This window comes from Centropristis striata, chromosome 17, assembly GCF_030273125.1.
Source record: "Centropristis striata isolate RG_2023a ecotype Rhode Island chromosome 17, C.striata_1.0, whole genome shotgun sequence".
Taxonomy (NCBI): domain Eukaryota; kingdom Metazoa; phylum Chordata; class Actinopteri; order Perciformes; family Serranidae; genus Centropristis; species Centropristis striata.
Genome location: NC_081533.1, coordinates 2,904,583 through 2,930,697, shown reverse-complemented (window position 1 = coordinate 2,930,697; position 26,115 = coordinate 2,904,583). Strand labels below are relative to the sequence as shown.

At 37.2% G+C, this 26,115-nt stretch overlaps 3 protein-coding genes across 3 annotated transcripts in view; 2 read left to right on the top strand and 1 right to left on the bottom strand.

Annotated features, from left to right (window-relative positions):
- LOC131990124 (zinc finger protein 721-like) overlaps nt 1–26,115 on the bottom strand; it is a 463,174-nt gene that overhangs the window by 125,354 nt on the left and 311,705 nt on the right. The window lies entirely within an intron of this gene.
- Nucleotides 1,545–15,549, top strand: LOC131989530 (zinc finger protein 271-like). The gene is made up of 3 exons (XM_059354774.1): nt 1,545–2,074; nt 5,065–6,079; nt 14,471–15,549. Exons 1-3 carry the CDS (start codon nt 1,748–1,750, stop codon nt 15,106–15,108), a joined length of 1,980 nt encoding a protein of 659 aa, XP_059210757.1. The 5' UTR covers nt 1,545–1,747; the 3' UTR covers nt 15,109–15,549.
- On the top strand, nt 17,647–25,223 carry LOC131990098 (zinc finger protein 239-like). The gene is made up of 2 exons (XM_059355505.1): nt 17,647–17,715; nt 23,566–25,223. The coding sequence occupies exons 1-2, from the start codon at nt 17,647–17,649 to the stop codon at nt 24,430–24,432; spliced, it is 936 nt and encodes a 311-aa protein (XP_059211488.1). The 3' UTR covers nt 24,433–25,223.

Below are 26,115 nucleotides of genomic sequence, written 5' to 3'. Positions count from 1 at the left end.
TTAATCTGTTTTATTCATGATTGTGTGTGTGTGTGTGTCACAGTAAGCGGAGGCCTTTCCTAAAGGAAGAGAGTATCTACGGCAACTGGATGGACACCATGACAACCATCTGTGATGACATCACCACTGAGTCCTGGGTAGGTAAACAGACAGTCAGCTGGATGTTTAGGGGGAGATAGAAGGTCAACAGTAAACGCCACATAGAGGAACATTTACATCATCTGTGAACCTGAAGATTAATTTGAGATAAATCTCAAAATAAAAAGACTTAATTATCAATTAATTGGACATATTATGGTGTATAAGGGTTCAAAACATTAACATATTGCTTTCTGACGTCAATGACGATTCCTCAGATCTTCTTGTTTCGTATGATACAACAAATTTAATCTCTATCCTTAAACTAAAGAGGGTAAAAGAAACATCAAGATTGTCCATTTTATCACATTATTCTCACTGTATTCAGCTCTGAGGTTACGTTCGGAGTCTTGTTTGTTTCTCCTGCAGGCTCTCTCTGATGAAGCAGCTAAAGTCATGTACCAGATGAAGAGAGGCAGCAGCGTCAACGGCAACGCAACTAAAACCCAGAAGACGAGGAGGAAGAAAAAGGCCCTGGTGGAAGGAATGTGAAGATATTGAGCCATGTTGGCTCAAATTACACAGGTCACATTATTATTATTATTATTATTATTATTAATAATAGTAATAATAATAATAATAATACATTATTATATTAATACATTAAGATTGAACCAGATGGAAATTTAACATCAACCACAAGAAAGTTAGTTTCATACTAAAATAATTCATTGAAAGGCAGTTTCATGTCACATAAGATATTTTATTTGAAGTAATTTACTCAACTTTAGGTTACCAGTTCTAATCCTTTGCATTCTGTGTAAATATATATTATTATTATCGTTATATATATTTATACTTGACTGGCCCTCCTAACATGTTTATTGCCTATTTTGCAGCAATAAAAGTGTTAACTATCATAACGTGTCTCTATATTTGTTTGATAAGTGTAAATTCTAACACTGTCTGTGTGTGTGTGTGTGTGTGTGTATCTGTGTGTGTGTGTGTGTGTGTGTGTGTGTGTGTGTCCAGACACATATAATATATATATTTAGTAAGTTTGCCACATATATATTTTTCATTTATTTATTATATATATTATATGTAATATATATATTTTATTGTGCATTATAACATTATATATTGTCTATATATATTTTATAAATTATATATTATTTATATTATTAATTATATAACATGTATATACATATATATATATATTTTTATTTATTTATGTAATATATAATAATATACTAAAAGAGATATATATATATATATATATATATATATATATATATATATATATATATATATATATATATATATATATATACATACACACACACACACACACACACACACACACACAATAAACCTGTCTTACCTTTAGTTGTACCAGGCATTAAAACAAGAAGAAAACAAGGCTGTCTAATCATTTTTTCCATGACTGTAATTCATGAGTTATTTCCGACCCTCAGTCCTGTCAGAAGGAGGCGCTACTGATCCTGAAAGCTGTTTGTAAACCGCCATAAAACAGAAGAAGAAGACGGACCGGAAGTGGGCGTGGCTTAACGACACGCTACAAAGTCGCCAGGGAGTGTTCCAGAGCAGATCTAGATCCAGACCAGCAGAGACCAGCGGAGACAGGACAGGAGCAGGACAGAGCGGCATGAAGGAGGAGGAGCAGGAGCAGGAGGTCTCCAGTAGACCAGGACAGAGCGGGATTAAGGAGGAGGAGCAGGAGCAGGAGCAGGAGGTCTCCAGTAGACCAGGACAGAGCGGCATGAAGGAGGAGGAGCAGGAGCAGGAGGTCTCCAGTAGACCAGGACAGAGCGGGATTAAGGAGGAGGAGCAGGAGCAGGAGGTCTCCAGTAGACCAGGACAGAGCGGGATTAAGGAGGAGGAGCAGGAGCAGGAGGTCTCCAGTAGACCAGGACAGAGCGGGATTAAGGAGGAGGAGCAGGAGCAGGAGGTCTCCAGTGGATCACATGTTCAGGTCAGAGTTCATCCTGTTACCGAGACTAAACCCGGTTTCCATCAACGTGGATGAAGGAAAAGTCTCGCTAATTTAAGTGAGAGATGTTTTCCATCAAAGTGGTTTGTGTGACTTCCCGCTCAGTAACCATGGTAACTCATACCGCCTAGTAACCATGGTAACTTACACCACTAAACTAGCCTGCTCCGGTGCTAACAGGCTAACTGTCGAGCTAACTTTAGCTGTGTGTCAAATAATTCCCGACGGGCGGAAACAAAATCCCAAAAGTCAGTTCCGCCACGTTTCTATTCGCGCGTCACTTTTGTCATGTCCGTGCAGAAAGTTTAGACTTAGTTTTTTTATGTTCCAGTCTGGTTTAGACCTTTTTTCTCACAATTTGACGAGGCATGAATTTATATACCTATTGCAGTCAATCTGTTGTTTAATTCATGCAACTTTTGTTTTGGAGTGAACCCTTTATTTGAAAGCTAAACAGGTATAATTTAAGAAAAGTGTACATACAGACATAAACGTTACATTGGGCGTTATAGTATTTATGTTTATGGTATTTCTTATTTTAAAATAAATAAACTAGACACCGTTTCTTACAGAAACAAAAATTTGCCTTTTTCTTTGCATCTCCACAACATATATAATTATTGTGACTTTAATAGTGCTGTTGGACAACAATTCCATTTCAGATTTGTTTTAAGTAACAAAATAATAATAAATCAATAATAAATAAATAAATAAAAAGAACACTGCCTCATTTGACGGCTTCTCAACAAGCTACTGTAGCTGTAGAACGTTGAAAAACACACTTATGTATTTGAGAAAACATACATGAACATTATTTCTATTGGTTAATGTTTAATTTATTTACCCGTTAAATCATAAGTAGATGATAGATATTTTCCTTCTGTGTTTTTAATTTGAATCAGACTTTTCTCTGCTCCCTGCAGATAAAAATGGCGACATGTGTTTGTTGCAGTAGTTTAACAGACGCTAAAACGTGATTTCTTACCACCGAAAAAGATGAAAATAAACATTTTGCCTCAGCAGCAGATAGTTTCTTAACCCTTTGATGCACAACATGTTCTAAAGTGACCCGACTAAGTTTTTATATTCTTTATCTTTGAAATCTAAGTAATTTAGTGTCATTTTGTGTCTTTTTTTAGTAATTTTGTCTTTTTTTGGTCATTTTGATACTGCCTCCAGCGGCCCCCAGGTAATTTGAGTTTGAGACCCCTGACTTACATGGTGAATGGGACTTTTTGGGGATGTTTAACTCGACATTCATGTTTCTGTAGTTTAATGAAATATTTTAAACTTACAGTTCTACTTACAAATAAATCTGTTGAAACGTCAGGGGTTTTTTAATTTTAATTTTTGAATATTTCCAAAATTCCCCAGCTTTTCTTCCCATGGAAAGTTTCTAGAAATGTTCCACTCCCTCTTCAACCCTGTTAACTATCACAGAGTAGAACTACGCTGTGATGCAATATCAGGAATTATTTAGATGATAAATGGTTTTGAAATAATAACTTTTAAATACAACAATAAATGTTTATGTTCTCCAAAAGGAAAAACGTCTTGTAACATTTTTATAGATGTTGATTGGCAGTTGTTATATACATTCAGTGTTGTCAGAGTACACAGTATAAATCCAACCAGCCTTTTTTTGCTCTAGATTCTTAGATATTGTTAGTAAATATAGTTTAAACTTAACCCTTGTGTAGTCCTCCTGTCGACAAACTTGAAAATTAGGCCCTACTTTTTTGTATATTTGACTAAAATTGACCAAAAGTAATGACAAAAATCTGAAAATGATATATCAATTTGTTGGTCATGAGTTGCCTTAAAAGGTGAAAAAAAAAGTTGTTAATTTTTTTTTTCTACATGTCCTAAAACCAGTCTGATGTCATGGGCTCCTTTTTGACCCCTGAGGAGGATGGTGCTATAAAAATGTATGAAACATGTAAAAATATAAAGAAAGTTAAAATTTATATTATCTATAAAGAATGCAGAGGGGCACATATGCAATCAAGCAATTCTATTAAAGCTAACTGATATTAATCATATGTTGGAAATGATTTGGGGTAAAAAAGGAGCCCAACAAGAGGAGAGGAGGGTTAAACATGTTTGGTTTAACAATGTATACTGTCGAAGCGCTTTCTGGACTCGAATGAAGGATAAATAAATGTAAAATTACCCAAAATGTTATTGGATTGACAGTATATGGGAGTTTAAAGACTAAAAGGGAAAAAACTGAAAATATTTCGCAATCTTCTTGCAGAAGAATAATGTAGGTTTCTTTTTTAAAATTCATATTTTCATCATTTACTTACTCTCTATCTATCTATCTATCTATCTATCTATCTATCTATCTATCTATCTATCTATCTATCTATATATTATTAATTTATCTTTATAAAGTCACGTTCCAATATTTGTCTGTTTTATTATATAGAGGACATGGATGTTATTAAAGTTCTACTCTTCAGGGGCCCCTCTAGTTCACACATGACGTGTGAAAATCACAACAGACTTTGCTTTTTCAGTGGAAAACAAAGTATTTTTATTTTAAGCTTAAAGCAGTATGTATGTACTGCAAATGAGCATTACATGTCCATGGTTGCATGTAGTTTCTTTGTTGTTCCGCTGTGGCAGCCGACATATCAGATCGTTGCCACAGAAACACTAGAGCATTCACAGGTTGCTTAACAAAAATGGGAGCAGACAGGACCTGCAGTTTGTTGTCACAGGCAGAAATGTAGGAATGTGGTCTATGTCTAGTACCATCAGGTTGAATGCACTTATTGTAAGTCGCTTTGGACACAAGCGTCAGCTAAATGACATGTAATGTAATGTAATGTAAAATGTGTCAGTCAAACTGAAATATTATTGTTCCACCTACGTCGTCTCAATGTTATCCATAGTTTAAAATGGATCGTTCCACTCACGTTGTCTTTCTCTTTCTTTCTGTCTGTCTGTCTGTCTGTCTGCTGTAGAAATGTCCTGGAAATCTAAAGCTTCATCTAACAGTTCCCACAGGAGAGAAACCGTACAGCTGTGACCAATGCGGGAAAACCTTTATCACCAAAGACAATCTAGGACGCCACCAACGGATTCATACTTTAGAGAAACTGTACAGCTGTGACCAATGTGAGAAAACCTTTGCTCGGAGTGACAGCCTTACACTCCACCAACGGGTTCATTCTGGAGAGAAACCGTACAGCTGTGACCAATGTGCGAAAACCTTCATCTCCAAAGGTGTCCTAATAGTCCATAGTCGCTTTCACACTGGAGAGAAACCTTATTGGTGTGAACAATGTGGGAAAGACTTTTCTAACTGTACTAACTTTAAAGCCCACCAATGGGTTCATGCTGCAGAGAAGCCATTCAGCTGTGACCAGTGTGAGAAAACCTTTTCTAAGAGAAGTACCTTCATAGTCCACAAACGAGTTCATACTGGAGAGAAGCCATACCGGTGTGACCAATGTGAGAAAACCTTTGCTCGGAGTAGTTCTCTTCATATCCACCAGCGAGTTCACACTGGAGAGAAACTGTATGGATGTGACCAATGTGGGCAAACCTTTGCTCGGAGTAGTCACTTAAAAGTCCACCAACGAGCTCATTATGGAGAGAAACCATACCGGTGTGACCATTGTGAGAAAACCTTTGCTCGGAGTAGTTCTCTTCATATCCACCAGCGAGTTCACACTGGAGAGAAGCCGTATGGATGTGACCTATGTGGGCAAACCTTTGCTTGGAGTAGTCACTTAAAAGACCACCAACGAGCGCATTATGGAGAGAAACCATACCGGTGTGACCAATGTGGTAAAACCTTTTTTCGGAGCAGTGCACTCATAGTCCACCAGCGGATCCATACTGGAGAGAAACGGTATGGATGTGAGGAATGTGGAAAGAGCTTTTCTCAGAGTAGTTCCCTTATAATCCACCAGCGGATCCATACTGGAGAGAGACCGTTCCCGTGTGACCAATGTGGGAAAGCCTTTGCTCGGCGTTATCACTTAAAAGACCACCAACGGGTTCACACATCGTAGTGAGTGCGTTTAGAGCCAAGCTCACCATTTCTTTGCCTCCTCTCCGTGTGTTGTGTATTTGTATTCAGAGCTTAAAAACGGGCGATCGGTCACTTTATCTTCTCGACAGCATGTATGCGATCGTCCAGGCCTGCTGCCACAGCACTTTTAGAGATTCAGGTAACACTTTACAATCACCAATTAAGTAATGTTTATGAATGGTTTATAAACCAATTATTTACCATTTACAAAGTGCTATAAACATATTTATTATTTAAATGATTTAAAACAATATCTTAAAGGTAAATGAATAATTTCAAAATCACTAACATACTTAATATGGTGTTAAAAATGCTATAATGAGTGCAACTACAACTATTAATAAATTATTAATTATAATGTAATTGTTTGTTAATGGTAAAGCAACTATAAACGTATATTAATAAACCATCTATTTGCCATTTATAAATGATTTAGTTAGTTAAACATTAATAAATTATGTATTTACCATTCTAAATGGCCTATATACGGTTTATAAATGATGATTAAACATTAATAGATTAATCTGTTTACCATTTATAAATGATGGTTATTGTAAAGTGTTACCGAGATTGATGATCCAATTTGATCTTGATCTCGTCAGTCATTCGTTTTTTTTTTGAGCCCTGTCTTTATTTTACATTTTTATTTTCTCTGATTGAATATTGTTTTGAATCTGTGGAGGTTTGTTCAGATTCTCGTCGAAGCAAATTAGATGATCAATAGTTCAAACCCATAGAATTAAATTGAGACGAGATGAAAATGTTTGTCTTCAGACTGAACAAACCTTTGTTGTTTTGAAAGTCTGATAAAAGACAAATATTATTATTTAACTTAATTTTGGGTTGGGTTTTTTTCCTCGTGAAGGTGATGATTTTTGTTGAACCTGCATCCTGTCAGAGTTGTTACTTTAATAACCTTGTATTTATGTTTTCATTAAAGTATCTCACACAAAGAGAAGCTTTGACTTGTTGTTTCAAACTGTTAATCCATGAATCAGTCTTTGTTTTACTGCTGTTATTGTCATTAATATTTATCTGACACCATTAACCCTTTGGAGTTTGGGGCTATTTTCTCAGTTGTTGACTCCTTTTCATTCCGCCTGTATATAAACCACTTAAAAATCTTTACCATGACGTGTTGGTACCATTTTTGAAAAATTGTTTTCAGCACAACCTCCCCTATATGACCTGACTATTATTTTTTACATTTTGACTTACTTGATCAACATTTTGAACACACAAAAAACATGAAAACACACACAAAAAATACAAAAATAACACAAAAACACAAAATTACAAAAAACACAAACGCTTTTTTTATTATTTTTTACAAAAAACACACAAAAAACACGCAAAGAAATTACAGAAAACACAACAGTGAACATAAAAGATTGCATTAAAAATGCTGAACACACTGCAAAATTAGAAAAATCTCTGCAAAAAAGTAAAATGTTACTACACTCAAGTTAGTAAAACATTTTTAATTATTTTTTATTAAATTTTATTCTGTTGATTTTTATTAGTTTTTTAAACTTTAAATGAGCTGAAGTGAATGCTGCAGATATTATGAGCTGACTGTTGTAAAGTAAAACTATATATGTGTGTGTGTGTATATGTATATGTGTATATATATGATTATATTATACATATACAGTTAAGTAAAGAAAAGCTCAGTTTAAAAAGGACATTATTATTATTATAATTATAAACAAATGTAGAATAACTTGGGTATTTCAAGAACTTATAAATAGAAATCCTTTGCTCTGATTGGATGAGCAGCGTTCCATAGCTCAGCCAATGAGAAGCTGTGTGGGCGGGTCATGCTGACAACTCAGTCCAGCAGCAGCAGAATGGAGCAGCAGAACCAGGACCTGGAGGCCCCCAGGGGACCAGCAGCAGGCTGCAGCTCTGGGAGCACCGATCCAGTCCAGGTCAGAGGTTTTCTCTGTTTTTAGGATTTATTTTCTCCAAACAATAGAGTTGTTTGAGGTGAGCTCGAAAGCAACGTTTTGTCTTTGTTCCCAAGCGGAAGATTTCATGACCACAGAGGAGGGGTTTGATCCTGGTCCAGCTTTCTCTGGTTCCAGGAATATTGCTGGATGGGGTGAGGCAGCTCTGTGTGTGTGTGTGTGTGTGTGTGTGTGTGTGTGTGTGTGTGTGTGTGTGTGTGTGTGTCTTCATATAGTTGTGAGGACCAACCCATGGCAGAATACCAACATTGTGAGGACATTTGTAGTTGTGAGGACATTTTTTCCAGTCCTCACAAAGAAAATGCTAGGATAGCCTCTAAAGGCCTTAATTAATCATCTGTATGAATTTCAGGGAAGGTCCTAACAGAGATGGTAAACCCTGAAATGTGTGTGTTGGGCTAGGGGAAGAGGTGGTCCTCACAACTACACAAAGACATGTATGTGTGTGTGTGTGTGTGTGTGTGTGTGTATGTGTGTGTGTGTGTCAGAGCAGGTCAAGGTGTGAATGTGGTGTCTCATCAAACGTGTTCAAACTGCTCCAGGTTCTGTGTTTGTGTGTGTTTTTCTTTGTTCTGAGGAACAAACTACAGACAGGTAGTACTACAGGTTCCATCAGTTCAATCAGCTCCAGATTGTTATTTTCCATCAAATCAAAAGTAGTTTGTTGAACTTTTCCTTCTCTGTGTAACTTTATCAGAATCAGACTCTTCTCTGCTCCCTGCAGCAAAGAAATGGCAGCATTTGTTTGTGTGAATGTAAGTTGGTGCAGACAGAAGTTAAGACGTAGAAACGTTCAGCAGCATGTTTCTGCTGTCAGCTGAACTCTAAAGTTTTGGCTTTGACACAAGTTTCCATGTCCAATTTAATGCATCAACTCTTTTTCAGCAAAGGTAAAAAAAACTTTTTTGCACAGATTTTTCTAATTTTGCAGTGTGCATTCAGCATTTTGAATGCAATCTTTTGTGTTTACTGTTTTTGTAATTTATTTGTGTGTTTGTGTGTTTTCATGTGTTTTTGTTTTTTTGTGTGCTTTTGTGTTTTTTTGTAATTTTGTGTTATTTTTGTAATTTTAGTTTTGTGTGTTTTTTTTATTTTGGGTGTGTTTTTGGTGTGTTTGTGTTTTATGTGTCTCATGTGTGTTTTTGTAAAAAAAAAAAAGTGTGTTTTCATGTGTTTTTTGTGTGTTTTCATGTGTTTTTTGTCATTTCTTCTGTGTTTTTGTGTGTTATATGTTTTTTGTAATTTTGTGTGTGTTTTGGTGTGTTTTTTGTAATTTTTTTTGTTTTGTGTGTTTTTGTAATCTTTTGTATTTTTTGTGTGTTTTTATGAATGTTTTTGTGTTCAAAATGTTGATCCAGTAATTCAAAATAAAAAAAAATAATAATCAGGTCATATAGGTGAGGTTGTGCTGAAAACAATGATAGCAACACGTCATGGTAAAGATTTTTAACTGGTTTATGAACAGGCAGAATGAAAAGGAGTCAAAAACTGACAAAATAGCCCCGAACTCCAAAAGGTTAATAAAACCATAAATATTGAAAAAATAAAAAAAACAAAAAATAAACAGTTGAAACTGCTGCAGGTATCTTATTGATGTTGAAAAGACCTCATAAAGACAAATGGTGCTGTAATGGAGACCACACCCTTGTCGTGCACTAGTTTTGAAACTGTAGCACTGAATTGAACAATGGACACCTTCAATCCTGTTCCATCGGTGTGTTCTTCCAATGATTGGAGGAGTGTTGCCATGCCTCTTCAGGACCAGTCTCACAAGGACTTGTCCTGTCAAGAAAGAAGGGTGCGCTTCTTTTTCACACAGCTGGCGCACGGTCCGAGTGGGAGGAAACGGGGGAAATTGTGCAACTCTGAAACTAACTTATGTAACCTAAATATGCAGTGAATTTTTGTCTTTTTTTGTCTTTTGTTGTGTCTTTTTTAGTTATTTTGCATTTTTTTCTTGGTCATTAAGTGTCTTTTTTTTGTCATTTTGTGTCTTTTTTTTGTCATTTTGTGTCTTTTTTTGGTCATGTGTCTTTTTAGTCCTTTAGTCCAACATAAAATGTGATTTTGAATCTTTTTTTTAACTTTCAAAACACTATCATGCTAAATAAAAGCTTTGTTTTCTTGTCTGGATGTCATCAAGAAGTCTGGATTTGGAGCTTTTGGACACTCCACAGGGTTGAAGAAAACTTTTAAGAGGACAAAAGTGGATACAGGCGTTACACATCAGCAGTTGCAATGGGGGAAATTGTGCAATTCTGAAAGTCAATTCATGTAACTTAAGTATGCAGTGAATTTTGTTACAAAGTCATATATCCAAAGTCAGACTGAGGCTTACTTCATTTCTGTTAGTTTAGCTAAACACTATTGACACTATGTAACCTGTGTTGTGGTTGAATGAGGATAATAAAAAAAGTTATGCAGTATTAAGTTCCTTAGCCTGCCAACATCGAGTGCTAAAGTAATTATATGATTTGCTTAAATCTAATCAATCTATTGGAAAAACATGTATGAGGCGCTGCAGTCTGTCTCTATTGTTGGAAGCAGGAATTTAATGCTCCTTGCCTATCGACGAAAAAGATGAATACATTAAAGAAGAAAGAAAGATTATTTTGGATTTATTCTAAATAAGTTTTTCAAACTGAGTTCACATATTTTGACTTTTCCCCTCACATAGGTTTGTCATTATCTGAGGTCAGAGGAAACCGATGGATAAACTCAAGATAAATATTATTTATATTTTATATGACGACTGTGGATTGGCTGTTCCAGCTGTCACTCTTTCTGCTTAGTCAGGTTAATCGCCCATTGTGATAATATAATTATTATTAATTAATTAAACATCTTACAGTCAGCTGCTATCAATGGAAGACTTGTTAGGGTCTAGAAGCCATAGATATACAGACAAGCGTTTGTTTGCTATAATTGGATGATCGGGGCTTCATGGCCCAGCCAATGAAGGACAGCCGAGGGCGGGTCATTGTGTTACTGTTTATTTTTATTCCAAACTTGGAATAAAAGTCCTGCAGACAGAAATGAACTGTTCAGGCTTGAACATTGAGGTTCTACAGACATGCTGTAGATATTATTCATACTTTTAGAGAGCTTTCTCCACCATGGCATCTCACTTACCCTCTCTTTCTTTCTGTCTGGTGCTTTAGAAACAGGAAAAAAGAAAGGGGCTCAAGCATCCCCGCTGTGAGCAGTGTGACAAATCCTTCACATCAGCTGGAAGCTTAAAGCTTCATCTACGCGTCCATACTGGAGAGAAACTGTATAGCTGTGACGATTGTGGGAAAAGCTTTGGTCAGTCACAGGAGCTGATACGCCATCAACGTATTCATACTGGAGAGAAACCGTACAGCTGTGACCATTGTGGGAAAACCTTTTCTCTGAGTCACAACTTTAAAGTCCATCAACGCATTCATACTGTAGGGAAACCATTCAGATGTGACCAATGTGGCAAGTCTTTAATCAGCACAATACCTTGAGTATCCACAGGCGTGTTCACACTGGAGAGAGACCATACATCTGTGAGGGAAGGAGTGCCCACCTTCAAGTCCACCAACAGGTTCACACTGGAGTGAAACCGCACTGGTGTGACAAATGCGGGAAAAGCTTTTTTCGGAGTAATACCTTCAAGCTCCACAAGTGTGTTTCATGATGTTGTTTTTGAGTTGTGTTGTTGTATTCTGACCAACAGAGGCGTTATGTCCGCAGAAAAAAAGAGAAAAAAATCTGCAGACTTATGAGATTTAAAGTGGTGAATCTGCGAGAAAAAAAGTTGCTTTTTTCCCCACTTTTTTCTCGTAAATCTGCGACTTTTTCCGCACAGATTTGCCATTTTCAACCTCTAAAATCTGCAACTCTTTTTTCTTGTATATTTGCCACTTTAATCTAATAAATTTGCAACTTTTTTCTCGAAATATTAAGTTACCAAATACGGTTCTTCGCCCGATAAAGGGTTAATGGTGACAAACCAAACCACGTTTGGGCTACATCATTTATCATTAGAACATCATTTAAAATAAATACACCCTGCCACCGTGAAATTCTTTAACCAGAATTCTAGCCGAGGATATTAAATGTTGTGTTAGCGTTATCCTGCTGGACACCAGAGCGTCAGCGTCTCCTCCACTAGCAGTCCTGACCCAATAGAAACATTTACAATCAGCCACATGCCAAGGTCATAATAGATTTGGATTTTTCATTAGTTTTAATTTCATTGTGATTTTTTGTTTTTAAATCCAGTTAGTTTTTTGAGTGAGTTTGTTAGTTTTAATTATGCTTAGTTTTAGTTTAGATTTAATTAGTTTTAGTTTTTTTTTGTAATGAGGTATTTGTTGGGTGACAGACAAATTTTTCCCGTGAATTTGGCACTTATTCTGCTTAATTTGTCACTTTTTTCTTGTAAATTTGTCACTATTTTCTTGTAAATTTGACATTTTTTTCCCGTAATTTGTCACTTATTCTGGTTAATTTGTCACTTTTTTTCTTGTACATTTTTCACTTTTTTCTCGTAAATTTGTCTCTTTTTTATTCGTTTTAGCCTTAGTTTTAGATTTGTTGGGTGCCAGATTTTAAAAAAGTGACAATAAATGTTTCCTTTATTTCCTTTGTCTGATCCATCTCAGCCCCAATAACTTTATTAAGTCATAAAACGAGATAGATGAAATAGATTTCATATCAACCAAAAAGGTTTACGTATGAAAAAAAGTTGACAAAGACGAAAACGAAGGACATTTCCACTTTAATTTTAGTTAGTTTTAGTTAGTTTTGTAAGCACACAAGACAGTTTCAGTTATAGTTGAAAAAATATATATATTTTAATTTTTATTTCAGTTAACGAAAATGTTTTTTCAATTCTAGTTTTCATTATTTCATTAGTTTTCATTAACTATAATAACCTCGCCAATCAGCCACACGCTCCTCTGACTGGGACAGAATTATTACTAAATGTCAAGAAGTGAAAAATCTCTCTCCATCCAACAACAATATTTGGATATTATTTAGGCTATTAAGCTTTATATTAGTATTGGAATAAAAGTTTCGAAATGTAGTAATAATAATAATAATAATAAAGAAATGTAGAAAAACTTGGGCATTGGAGTTAAAAGAACATTAAATATAAATAGTTTGCTCTGATTGGATGATCAGCGTTTCATGGCTCAGCCAATGAGAAGCTGCGGGGGGCGGGGCATAGAGTCAGCCTGCAACACAACAGAGTCCTCTTTAAACGGAAACCAGGACCAGGACCGGCAACACACAGCGGAATGGAGCAGAACCAGGACCCGGAGGACTCCAGTAGACCAGCAACAGGCTCTGATAGCACCGATGTTCAGGTCAGACTTTATTCTGTTGTCTCCGTGTTTTCTGGCTTCATGTACAAATGAGTGGGACACATTAAATACTTTGTTTTCCGCGATATTTACACAACATGAACAGACTTATGACCTGCCACAGGGGGGGAGGGGGGGGGTGTATGCATATCTGTATATGTGGAAGTTTGAGTGTGTAGGCCTGAGACCTGCCTGTCCAGCACATAATCAGTCCCGTCTCAGTTCGCTGGAATAACACAAGCGATAGCCAAGACGTTGCTAAGGAGATGACCTTCCTTCCTGGGCTCCCGGGCAAGGCAGACAGTCAACGGGTGGTTGTGGGGGTTGAGGGGGGGGGGGGGGGGGGGGATGGTAGTGTCTCACTACATTCCTCAGCAGGGGAGATTAGCAACGGCCTTCGAGCCAAGGCTGTTGTTTGGGGAAGCCAGATAAGATTGGAATTTGGCCTGTGGGTGAAAGTGGCAGCGATTTCTGCTACTAATCCTGTCGATGGTAAAAACGTCCCTGCTGGTCTCCGGTTTGATCCAGTTGAGAGACCAGCTGATCAAATCCATGTTTTTTGTTTTTTTGAGAGCAGTGTAGAGAGAGTCTTCCAAAAAGTAAGATGAGAGGAGTGAAGCAGGGAAAAACACAGGGGGAGGGAGAGAGAAATAGAGTGCGACCGCCTCTGTTGAGAGCCAAGTCAGAAGTCAAAAGTGGTGTTTTATTTCTAGAAGTGAGAAAGAGAAAAAAGCAGAAGTTGAGACGATGATGACGATGGCCAACAATTCACTCTGCCACTGCTATAACAAACACATTTTCTGTGTGGAGTCTAACCCTGCAGGTGGTAACACCTGTTCACTCTTGAACATTAAGAGTTATGTTGTACAGACGTGCTCTAAATATTATTTATGGTTATAAATTGCTTGCACCATGGCATCTCACCACCGTGTCCCTTTTTCTGTCTGTCTGTTGAAACAGGAAGGAAGAGAGAGACTCAAACGGCACCACTGTCAGCTCTGTGACAAAACCTTCTCAACAGCTGGAAGTCTAAACATTCATCTCCGCATCCATACTGGAGAGAGACCATACAGCTGTGACCAATGTGGGAATACTTTCAATCAGATATCGAACCTGAGAAAACATCAACGCATCCATACTGGAGAGAGACCTTACAGCTGTGACCAATGTGGGAATGGTTTCAATAGGCTGGATACCCTGAGAATACATCAACGCATCCACACTGGAGATAAACCTTACAGCTGTGACCATTGTGGGAGTACTTTCAATAAAAAACACAACCTGAGAGATCATCAACGCATCCATACTGGAGAGAAACCATACAGCTGTGAGCAATGTGGGAATACTTTCAGTCTACTACAGAGCCTAAGAAGTCATCAACGCATCCACACTGGAGAGAAACCCTACGGCTGTGACCAATGTGGGAATGCTTTCAGTCGACTACAGAACCTGAGAATGCATCAACGCATCCATACTGGAGAGAAACCTTACAGCTGTGACCAATGTGGGAAAACCTTTTCTCACAGTGGTAGCCTTGAAGACCACCGACGCATCCACACTGGAGAGAAGCCGTACTGGTGTGACCAATGCGGGAAAACCTTTTCTCAGAGTTCTAACCTTAAAACTCATCAACGGGTTCACACTGGAGAGAAACCCTAGTGGTGAGACGAAGGCAGGGAAACTTTTTCTCTGAGTGGTAGTTTTTTAGAAAAAATAAAAGTTGTTAGAGCATTATTAGTAGCCTTTTTTCTTTTTAATATCCACATCATAAGATTGTTTTAAGCCTTCAATAAAAACAGTTTGCTCATTGTGCTGTCGGATTAAAGTTCCTGCTGTTGGTCTGTTCTCTTAAAGCCTCCTGCGACTCCCTCACTGTCACAGGTAGGAAACTCTTTGGGATAGGCTCAATGTTTTATGTGAATCTTTTGATGCTGAACTGAACATTTTTACCGTTGAATTAAACGGAAAATGTCCAGCTGGAAACCACATCATCCCTCAAATTGTTCTTTGTCCTGAATTAATGAACCAAGAGAGGAGATGAAACAGCAGCTCATGCATGTTTATAAGCATTATTTGCATGTTTTTATACCAATATCTACATGTACTGATTAAAAATAAAATTAAGTCTCATTAACACGTTGAATTATGTTTTTATATCAGTTTTCTCCCAACTCTGTTTTACACCATCATCTTGCAGCTGAAAGAATAGGCTAAAATGATCAAACATGCCAAGAAATATATCTAAAAACACATTCATTTAATGGAATACATTAAAAAAACAGTCTGCACACTAAATAATGCTTCTATATATTGAATTTAACAATCACACAGTGACATTTGGAGCATGAAGCTCTATAAACCTGATTTTTTTTTCTATTTATTTTCTTCTCGAAAATGAGCAGAACCCACCGTATTTCATTTAGTGAAACAGCTGAACCCTGATCTAGTTCTGACTGGTTTAGTGGAAAGGTTCAGTATGAGGACACGATGTGCTCTCTTGACCTGCAGCTCAATAGAGGAAGGGAGCCTTAAATGTTTGTTGAACAGCTCTTCTGCAAAGTCACTGAAGTTTTAACAAATAATAGTTTTAACACAGTTACAGCTAAGCTAAGCTAAATGACCCTATCCTTCACTCTTTATAACGAAGAGTTTTAAAATAACATAATCACTTACTGAAAATCTATTGTGTGGTTACAAAAGTAACTAAATTACATTGAAAATGTCCTTCGTTTACGTCTTTGTCAACTTTTTTCATACATAATTCAGTGTTTCTATTAGAACATGCAACACATTGGTAAATATGTTTATTGAGACTGTGATGTCTATACTCAAACCAAAATTCAATACACCTAGAACTGTAAGAGTTAATAACTTTATTGGGGCTAAGATGGATAAGCCAAAGGAAATAAAGGCAAAATTTATTATGACCTCTTTGAATCTGGTACCAAACACATAGCCCATTACAAAAAAAAAATAAAACACTAAAACTAATAAAAACTAAACTAAAACTAGCAAACTCACTCTAAAAATTAACTAAAACTAACTGAAATTGAAAACAAAAAAATCACAACCAAATTAAAACTAAAACAGCTGAATTCTGGACAATCTGGAGTCTATGAATGGATTTTTGCTTCAGGCAGGTAAAAAGGCTGTTGCAGTAATCCAAGCGTGATGAGATAAAAGCATGTAAAATGGTCTCTGTGTCTTTAAAAGTTAGCATAGATCGTATTTTAGAATTATTTCAAAGGTGACATTATTATATATTATATTTGGATATTATATTAGGCTTTAAATTAGTATTGAAATAAAAGTTTCGAAATTAAGTAATAATTTTTATTTTTTCAAGATTATTTTTAGGGGCATTTTTGCTTTTTTATTGAAAGTGATAGATAGAAAGCAGGTGATAGAGGGGAAGACATGCGGCAAAGGGAGCTCAGGCCGGATTCGAACCCGGCTCCGCTGCAGCAAGGACCCAGCCTTAATGGTAAGCAATCTACCAGTGTGAGCCACCTGGACGCCCCGAAATACAGTAATAATAATGATCATAATAACAATTAAGGAATGTACAAACACTTTTACATTAGAGTTAACCCTCTGGATCCACCAAAAGCGCCGGAGCACGACTTCTTCATGACGTCAGAACCTAAAAACGTTCAGCAGCATGTTTCCCTGCTGTCAGCTGAACTCTAAAGTTTTGGCTTTTCCACAAGTTTCCATGTCCAATTTAATGCATTAACACTTTTTCAGCAATGGTAAAAAAAAAAAAAAAGTGTTATTTTCCCTTTTTTGTAGATATCTTCAAATTCTGTAGTGTACATTCAGCATTTTATTATTGATATATATATTGATTTCATATATTCTTTTATGTTTAAGGTTTTTTTGTTGATTTTTGTGTATTTCATGTGTGTTTTTGTGTGTTTTCAAAATGTTGATCCAGTAAGTCAAAATTAAAAAATGATCAGGTCATATAGGTGAGGTTGTTTTGAAAAAAATATACAAAAATAGTGTCAAAACAGCTCCAAACTCCAAAGTGTTAAAAATAACTTTAAATATAAATAGTTTGCTCTGATTGGATGATCAGCGTTTCATAGCTCAGCCAATGAGAAGCTGCGGGGGGCGGGGCATAGAGTCAGCCTGCAACACAACAGAGTCCTCTTCAGACGGAAACCAGGACCAGGACCGGCAGCACACAGCGGAATGGAGCAGAACCAGGACCCGGAGGACTCCAGTAGACCAGCAGCAGGCTCTGATAGCACCGATGTTCAGGTCAGACTTTATTCTGTTGTCTCCGTGTTTTCTGGCTTCATGTACAAATGAGTGGGACACATTAAATACTTTGTTTTCCGCGACCGATCAGCTCTAAAAAGCTCCAGGTTTAGTTTCTTTTCTCGTTAAATCAAAAGTAGTTTATTGAACTTTTCCTTCTCTGTGTAACTTCATCAGAATCAGACTCTTCTCTGCTCCCTGCAGATAAAAACGGTGATTTGTTTGTGTGAATGTAAGTTGGTGCAGACAGAACTTAGACACATACATGTGTGAATATTAATGAAACCATAAAGAGTAAAATCATCAGTTTGAACCGCTGCAGGTTTCCTCTTGATGCTGAAACAATCTTTGAGTATTTAGTGTTTCCTGGTTTCATCCTGATGAGACTCTGTTGTTGTTTCATGAGTCCTCAGGAGAATCCTCACAGAGAACAATGAGGCTTGTGTCATAGAAAATCTTTAAAGAAAATCACTTGACGACCAGGAAGATTAGAATTGCAGCCTTGTGCGGGATTTATTTCATGTATCAAAACCAGATACAGATGCCAAAGGTGACAGAGAAATCCAAAGAGCAGAACAACACTGAGAGAGACAACACCCTGTGTTTCTCTTTTTAGTTTGAAGGTTCGTGCGTCATTTTTTCTGTGTAACTAAAGTTCAATGTCCTGTAATTTCCTGTTATGTCCCACAGTGTTCAATCACCTCACAATCACTGAGCCTGATAACTGACCATTATATGTTTACATCCAGAGTATATCACAAATCAATCATCATCAATACATATCATGGATGATACATGTTACCTGGTTATACAACTCCTGCTACTATTTATCTCTTTCTATGAGGACAAACAGAATATATACGTGTGTAATCTACTGTTAAGGTTTAAAACAACAAACATGATATCTGTATTTTCTAACATGATAAGACACGGAAAATGAATATGATATCTTTACATGCCTAACTGATTACATATTCTCTATATTTGTGTGGTTAATTCATGATTCAACACTACTCCAGCAGTATAATGAACACAAAAATGAAAATTTCTGAAAAAAAAATGTATATGCTGACTGATTATACTAATGATAATATGTTTATATTAGACTTATGATGATGTTGCTTTAACACAAAAGTTATACTTCGGACAAACACACTTGCAACTAAAAAACAAATGCAAAGATAACTGAAAACCATCACAAAGGTAAAATCACATGAAGATGTAAATGTGTGTTTCTATGCTTATATGTGAACCAGTGTATATGGAAAACAAACACAAGGATAATTGAGCAAAAATCATATGATGTGTATATGTGTGAGAATATGTTAAGCAGTATCTGTTTATCTGTGTATATATGAATATTTATAGTTTTTCTTATAACATGGAATATGAACCTTAGATAAGATACATAAGATAAGAACAGTGTCTGGCTCTCCAGCAGTCCCAGGCCATAACTCCTCAGGATAGGTGTGATGCAACACAACAGAAAGAGAATCACAATTAGAACTATTACAGTAATGATTGCTGTTTTAGCCAATATGGCTCCAATTTTTCCTAAATTTTGGTCCAGCCAGTCCAGAGACAGGCCACCCTGAGCAGCATTCTCATTTACTTCTGTTGTTAGATTTTGTAATTTTTCCATGGCTTTAGTAAAAGATCCATCAGGTGCTGTGTTATTAGGAATAAATGTGCAACAGTATTTATCAAACCTTTTACAGACACCTCCCTTTTCTGCTAATATCCATTCTAACACCTGTCTGTTTTGCCACTATATTGCCATTATACTGGTTGCATGCAACTGCTCACCGATTGCCTTCAGAATTTCACTTGTGTAATTAATGAATCTCTGTTGGTTGTAATACACATCATTTATTCAGTTAACATTTTTATTTATTGTGATCCACGGGAGTATTGATTCCAAACCCGCTCTAATCCTGGGTTGTCATCATATGTGTCGTAATAGTCCAAATCTTCCTCTGTTGTAGTTACCATAGTTGTCTTTAGTGTCTTTTTCTTATGTGGTGGAGGCCTTGTCACTGGACGTGGTGGCCACTGCCAATAAGCTGCCTTTGTTATACTGGGTGGGACAGTTATTTCCTGTTTCTGATTTGTTTGTGTTGTCATGGGAGTCGTTAGCCAATGGCAGTAATCTACTCTCGGGGTTGTCTTGGTGATCTCAGTTGGGTTGTTATTTCCTTTCTCTCATTCTTTTCCCTCGGGGGATACTTTTTCCTGGTAGGCGGCGGCCTTGGTTTTAATGTAGTCTTCACTTCCTCATTCTGGCCAATGAAATCAGGTTGGGGAGTTGGCTTCTGTTGTGTGTGTGTGTGTGTGTGTGTGTGTGTGTGTGTGTGTGTGGCTCTGACCTAGTTTGTGGTGCAGTAGTCAAACCTGGCCTTGGTGTTGTAATTATATACACATCTATTTTGGGTGTAGTGACCTCATAGCTAGGGTTAAATGTACCTGGATTAAAGTTCTCATTGATGTATATAGGGGCTGACTAGGATTGGATCTCTCTCACCTGATTTCCACCATCATCAGTAGCTTTAGTTTCTAAAGCATATGTGTGACCTAATTGAACTATTCTTCTGTTAAGTTGGACCATCCACCCTCTGTCTGTGTTCAGGACTTTGATGTTGCACACCTCCCCTCCCCAAGCTGAATCTCCTCTCAGATGGCCAATTGCCCACCCACACAATACACCATTTCCTGCTGTTCCTCTTTGTTTCCACACAGCTCCAAATAGATGACACACACCATGTGCATAAGCCCAGTCAGTGTAAATGTTGGCTATTTTTCCTTTAGTGATTTTGCATGCATAAACATGACAGCCTGTATGAGGTTTTCACCAACTGTACACTGAGCCGCATCTTACCAACAGAACATACAGAAGTATTTATCAATGTTTATAATCCACTTGGGTACCTCATAATAATTAATCAAGGTATTTGGTGAAGGTTTGCTCATAACCATTAGAAAGTGTCTTACTTTGTTGATGTGTTGTACATTTTTAAAATGTATATGTAGATACTAGGATATCAAACTCCTATTTGTCCACAAAACAATATCTTGCAGGAAAGTCCCCACACCCAAAAGGAAAAACTCACTAGCCAAACCTGCCTGATGTTTCCTGTTTAATTTTTAAATCTCCTTAGAGGTCCCATGTTTATTTAGAAACACACATCTTCCAAATTAACTTCTGTAGATGTTGCTAATGGATATCTCCATTAAAGGGTGGATATGTCGTAGAATTAATTTGAAGATGTATTAAAATATCTGACATATAGCAGTTTAAATATGCATCAAATATGTTTTGATAAACACACAGAAATCTGACCAACAGTCACAGTCTCTTTACAGGAAACTTCTGCTTGATTGAGATATGAACAGCTCGGATTTGGGAAATCCCAAGTGTGCTCTTATATCAAGTGTTTTTCATAACAGGAAATGACAGGACGTTGGACCTTAGTGACACAGAAACAATGACACACCAACCTGCAAAGTAAAAAGAGAGAAACTGGGTGTTGTCTCTCAGTGTTGATCTGACTTTTGGATTTGTCTGACACCTTTGGCATCTGAATCTGTTTTTTGATACTTGCTAAATAAATCCTGCACAAGGCTGCTATTCAAATCGACCTGGTCGTCAGTTGTTTTTCTTGAAAGATTTTCTACAACGGCGGCACATTAGTCTAAAGTGTGTGAGGGTTTGGTACATCAACTGGCCAATCCTCTATGGCCTCATTTACAGCTCTCAGGTCGTGAACCAGCCGATATTTTGATTTATCAGCTTTTTGTACTGGAAAAATGGGGGTGTTGCTTTCTGACTTCTCTCTCTGTGTCCTCTCTGCTGTGCTGGCTCCTCCCTTTCCTGATCCATTTCCTGTCTCACACACACATCACCATGTGTTTTATCTATCTCCTCCTCTAACTCTTGTATTGTAGTCCTGTTCACCTGTCTCTCTTTATCCACATTTGTTGGATCTAATTCACCCCAATATGATTGTGATGGATTCCCTGGCTTCCCCATACTCTCCCGCCTGTCTGTAAAACAGTCTAGTATAGGCCTTGTCTGTACTTGTTCCCTGCGTCTGGTGGAGCTGCAATGACTCGGCAGCCAGGTCTGATTTCTCATTGGTGTCACTCGTGTTTGTGTTGTAAATGTAGTCTCACTGCGTTGTGGTTGCTCTCTGTTTGTGGCCAAATTAATGTCTGATGTCATTGTGTCTGCTCGTCTGACTGGAGAATGTTCTGTTGCATTTGGGCTCTCTGCTGACCTTTTAGGGCTGTTGTGTGTGTGGTTGTCGCTTGTTTGATCTCTGTTGCTTGACTGATTACCCCGTGGTTGTTGGTTATTCGGCTCCTCTAAGCTGTACCCAAATTGTCCGTCAAAATGTATGACGCCTGCCAGCGATGGATATGTTCCTGCAACTTCATTGCTGTTCTGTGACCTGTCTATTTTCTGTGCAAAAGGGAATGAGAACCGTTTTGTGTTATTCTTAGATTCCACTATGGCCTCTCTCAGATTTTTCCTGTAACGCACACCTTCTGTTTTGAATAATTTCAGGATTTTCAGTTCCAAATCCCTTTTCTGTTGTCGTTTCTTGTTTTTGTCTTTGTGTTTGTAGTCTTTAATTCTCAACTCCAGATCCTCACACACTCCAACGTCAAATGTGCCGTCTTTTGGCCAGAGAGAGAGAGAGAGAATGACTGACTGACTGACTGACTGACTGACTGACTGACTGAGAGAGAGAGAGAGAGAGAGAGAGAGAGACTGAGACTTGGTGTGTGCGCTCTTGGAGCTGTGAAGTTTGTGTGTCGTTTCCTTTATTCTACCTGAGTCTCTACCGAAAGTTAGAATGATAATTTTCACTTAAGATGACATTTTCAGAAATCACAAGACAATTTGCCAGCACAAACTGCATTAATGTAAGCACTAAAAAAACAAGTTAAACAAGCAGCAGGCAATTAACATTCAATTCCATGTGAAGCATTTAACATGATATAAGTGATGGATTAGAATGCTATTATTGGAAACTATTATGTATACGACTCCGTCAGGTCCTCAGGTACAAGTCAGTGTGGTAGTTGTCCGTGTCATATCATCCTAACCGTTATATATTAATTACATATCAATTAAGTTGCCCTTAATACTCAGAGAGGAATTTCTTCATTTGGCACAACCCGTGTACAGATTCCAGCTACCACTGAGGATACACTTCCCGTGTATTAACGATTTAGCGCCCCGCAGCTGGTGTCGTCCTCGTTAACTAGTGGAAGCTAGTAGCCTGGAGCTCTTGGCCGCGCCGACTGGCCCGGTTCATTGTAAAACATTTATTTATTTATTGATGTGAATGTGGTGTTTTCTGTGCGTAGGCTAACGTTACAGACATTACAGTTTTTTTTTAATCCCCTAGAGAGGGAAAAAAACAGAATAATTTTGTTGTGGTCGGTCTCCATTCTGTGGCGGTGCGTGAAAGTAACCATTGTGCCGACAGGGTTTCCCTTCCTATTTCAAAGTATACAGCTTCAAATTATATCAATGAATAAGTGTATGAAATTAGTTATTACCTCATTAAAAGTGATGTTTTATTTCTAGAAGTGAGAAAGAGAAAAAAGCTGAAGTTGAGACGATGATGACGAAGGCCAACAATTCACTCTGCCACTGTTATAACAAACACATTTTCTGTGTGGAGTCTAACCCTGCAGGTGGTAACACCTGTTAACAGTTGAACATAAAGGGTTATGTTGTACAGACGTGCTCTAAATATTATTTATGGTTATAAATCGCTTACTCCACCATGGCATCTCACCACCGTGTCTCTCTTTCTTTCTTTCTGTCTGTTGAAACAGGAAGGAAGAGAGAGACTCAAACGGCACCACTGTCAGCTCTGTGACAAAACCTACTCAACAGCTGGAGGTTTAAAGGTTCATCTCCGCATCCATACTGGAGAGAAACCTTACAGCTGTGACCAATGTGGGAATGGTTTCAATAGGCGGGATACCCTGAGAAAACATCAACGCATCCATACTGGAGAGAAACCTTACAGCTGTGACCAATGTGGGAATGGTTTCAATAGGCGGGATACCCTGAGAATACATCAACGCATCCACACTGGAGAGAAACCTTACAACTGTGACCAATGTGGGAGTACTTTCAATAAAAAACGCAACCTGAGATATCATCAACGTATCCATACTGGAGAGAGACCATACAGCTGTGACCAGTGTGGGAAGACTTTCAATGACATACAGAACCTGAGAATACATCAACGCATCCATACTGGAGAGAGACCTTACAGCTGCAACCAATGTGGGAATGCTTTCAGTCTACTACAGAGCCTGAAAAATCATCAACGCATCCATACTGGAGAGAAACCTTACAGCTGTGACCAGTGTGGGAATGCTTTCAGTCGACTAAACAGCCTGACAAGTCATCAACGCATCCATACTGGAGAGAAACCTTACAGCTGTGACCAATGTGGAAAAACTTTTTCTCACAGTGTTAGCCTTGAATACCACCGACGCATCCACACTGGAGAGAAGCCGTACTGGTGTGACCAATGTGGGAAAACCTTTTCTCGGAGTTCTAACCTTAAAAGACACCAATGGGTTCACACTGGAGAGAAGCCGTACTGGTGTGACCAATGTGGGAAAACCTTTTCTCAGAGTTCTCACCTTAAAACTCACCAACGGGTTCACACTGGAGAGAAACCCTAGTGGTGAGACGAAGGCAGGAAAAAATTTTCTCTGAGTGGTAGTTTTTTAGAAAAAATAAAAGTTGTTAGAGCATTATTAGTAGCCTTTTTTCTTTTTGATATCCACATCATAAGATTGTCTTATGCCTTCAATAAAAACAGATTGCTCATTGTGCTGTCTGATTAAAGTTCCTGGTGTTGGTCTGTTCTCTTAAAGCCTCCTGCGACTCCCTCACTGTCACAGGTAGGAAACTCTTTGGGATAGCCTCAATGTTTTATGTGAAACTTTTGATGCTGAACTGAACATTTTTACCGTTGAATTAAACGGAAAATGTCCAGCTGGAAACCACATCATCCCTCAAATTATTCTTTGTCCTGAATAAATGAACCACGAGAGGAGATGGAACACCAGCTCATGCATGTCTAAAGCATTTTTTTGTGTATTACACCAATATCAACATGTACTGGTTAAAAATAAAATAAAGTCTCATTAACACGTTGAATTATGTTTTTATATCAATTTTCTCCCAACTCTGTTTCACACCATCATCATCAACTTTCAAAATGATCAAACATGCCATAAAAATACATCTAAAAACACATTAATTTAATGGAATACATTGAAAAAAACACAGTCTGCACACTAAATAATGCTTCTATATATTGAATTTAATAATCACACAGTGACATTTGGAGCATGAAGCTCTATAAACCTGATTTTTTTAGATGTTTATTTTCTTCTAGAAAATGAGCAGAACCCACCATATTTAATTATCGTTAACGGAAACTAACAAAATAATGAAAACTAGAATTGAAAAAACATTTTCATTTACTGAAATAAAAAAAAAAGAGTTTTTTAAAAAAAAAAACCAACAACAATAACTAACAGAAACTGTCTTGTGTGGTTACAAAACTAATTAAAACTAATTAAATTATAGTGAAAATGTCCTTCGTTTACGTCTTTGTCAACTTTTTTCATACATAATTCAGTGTTTCTATGAGAACATGCAACACATTGATAAATATGTTTATTTAGACTGTGGTGTCTATACTCAAACCAAAATTCAATACACCTAGAACTGTAAGAGTTAATAACTTTATTGGGGCTAGGTTGAATGAGCCAAATGGATTTTTGCTAGTAATCCAAGCGTGATGAGATAAAAGCATGTAAAATGGTCTCTGTGTCTCTAAAAGTTAGCATAGATCGTATTTTAGAAATATTTCTAAGGTGATATTATTATATATTATATTTGGATATTATATTAGGCTTTATATTAGTATTGCAATAAAAGTTTCAAAATAAAGTAATAATAATGATAATATTAATATTTAATTTTAATTTTATTTTTTATTAAAGTATTTATTTAATTTTTAATTTTTCAACATATAATACAGACACTTACAAACAACCGAGACAGACACCAAAAACAGACAGGAAGAAAAAAAATGAAATAAAATAAAGTAAAATAAATTAATTAAATAAAAAAATAAAAAAAACAGGCAGTCTGCCCGAAACGAGGACAACAACATATGCTTACTGTGACAAGTCCTTAATGTATTGAACAAAATAATCCCATACTAAATGGAAATTCCCTTTAACATTGTTTTTCCTGGCAATCATATATTCAAATGATGCAGTCTCTGTCATCAGTTGGGTCCACTCTGCAAGCCCCGGCGTACACATGCTCTTCCAGTTCCTCAGTAT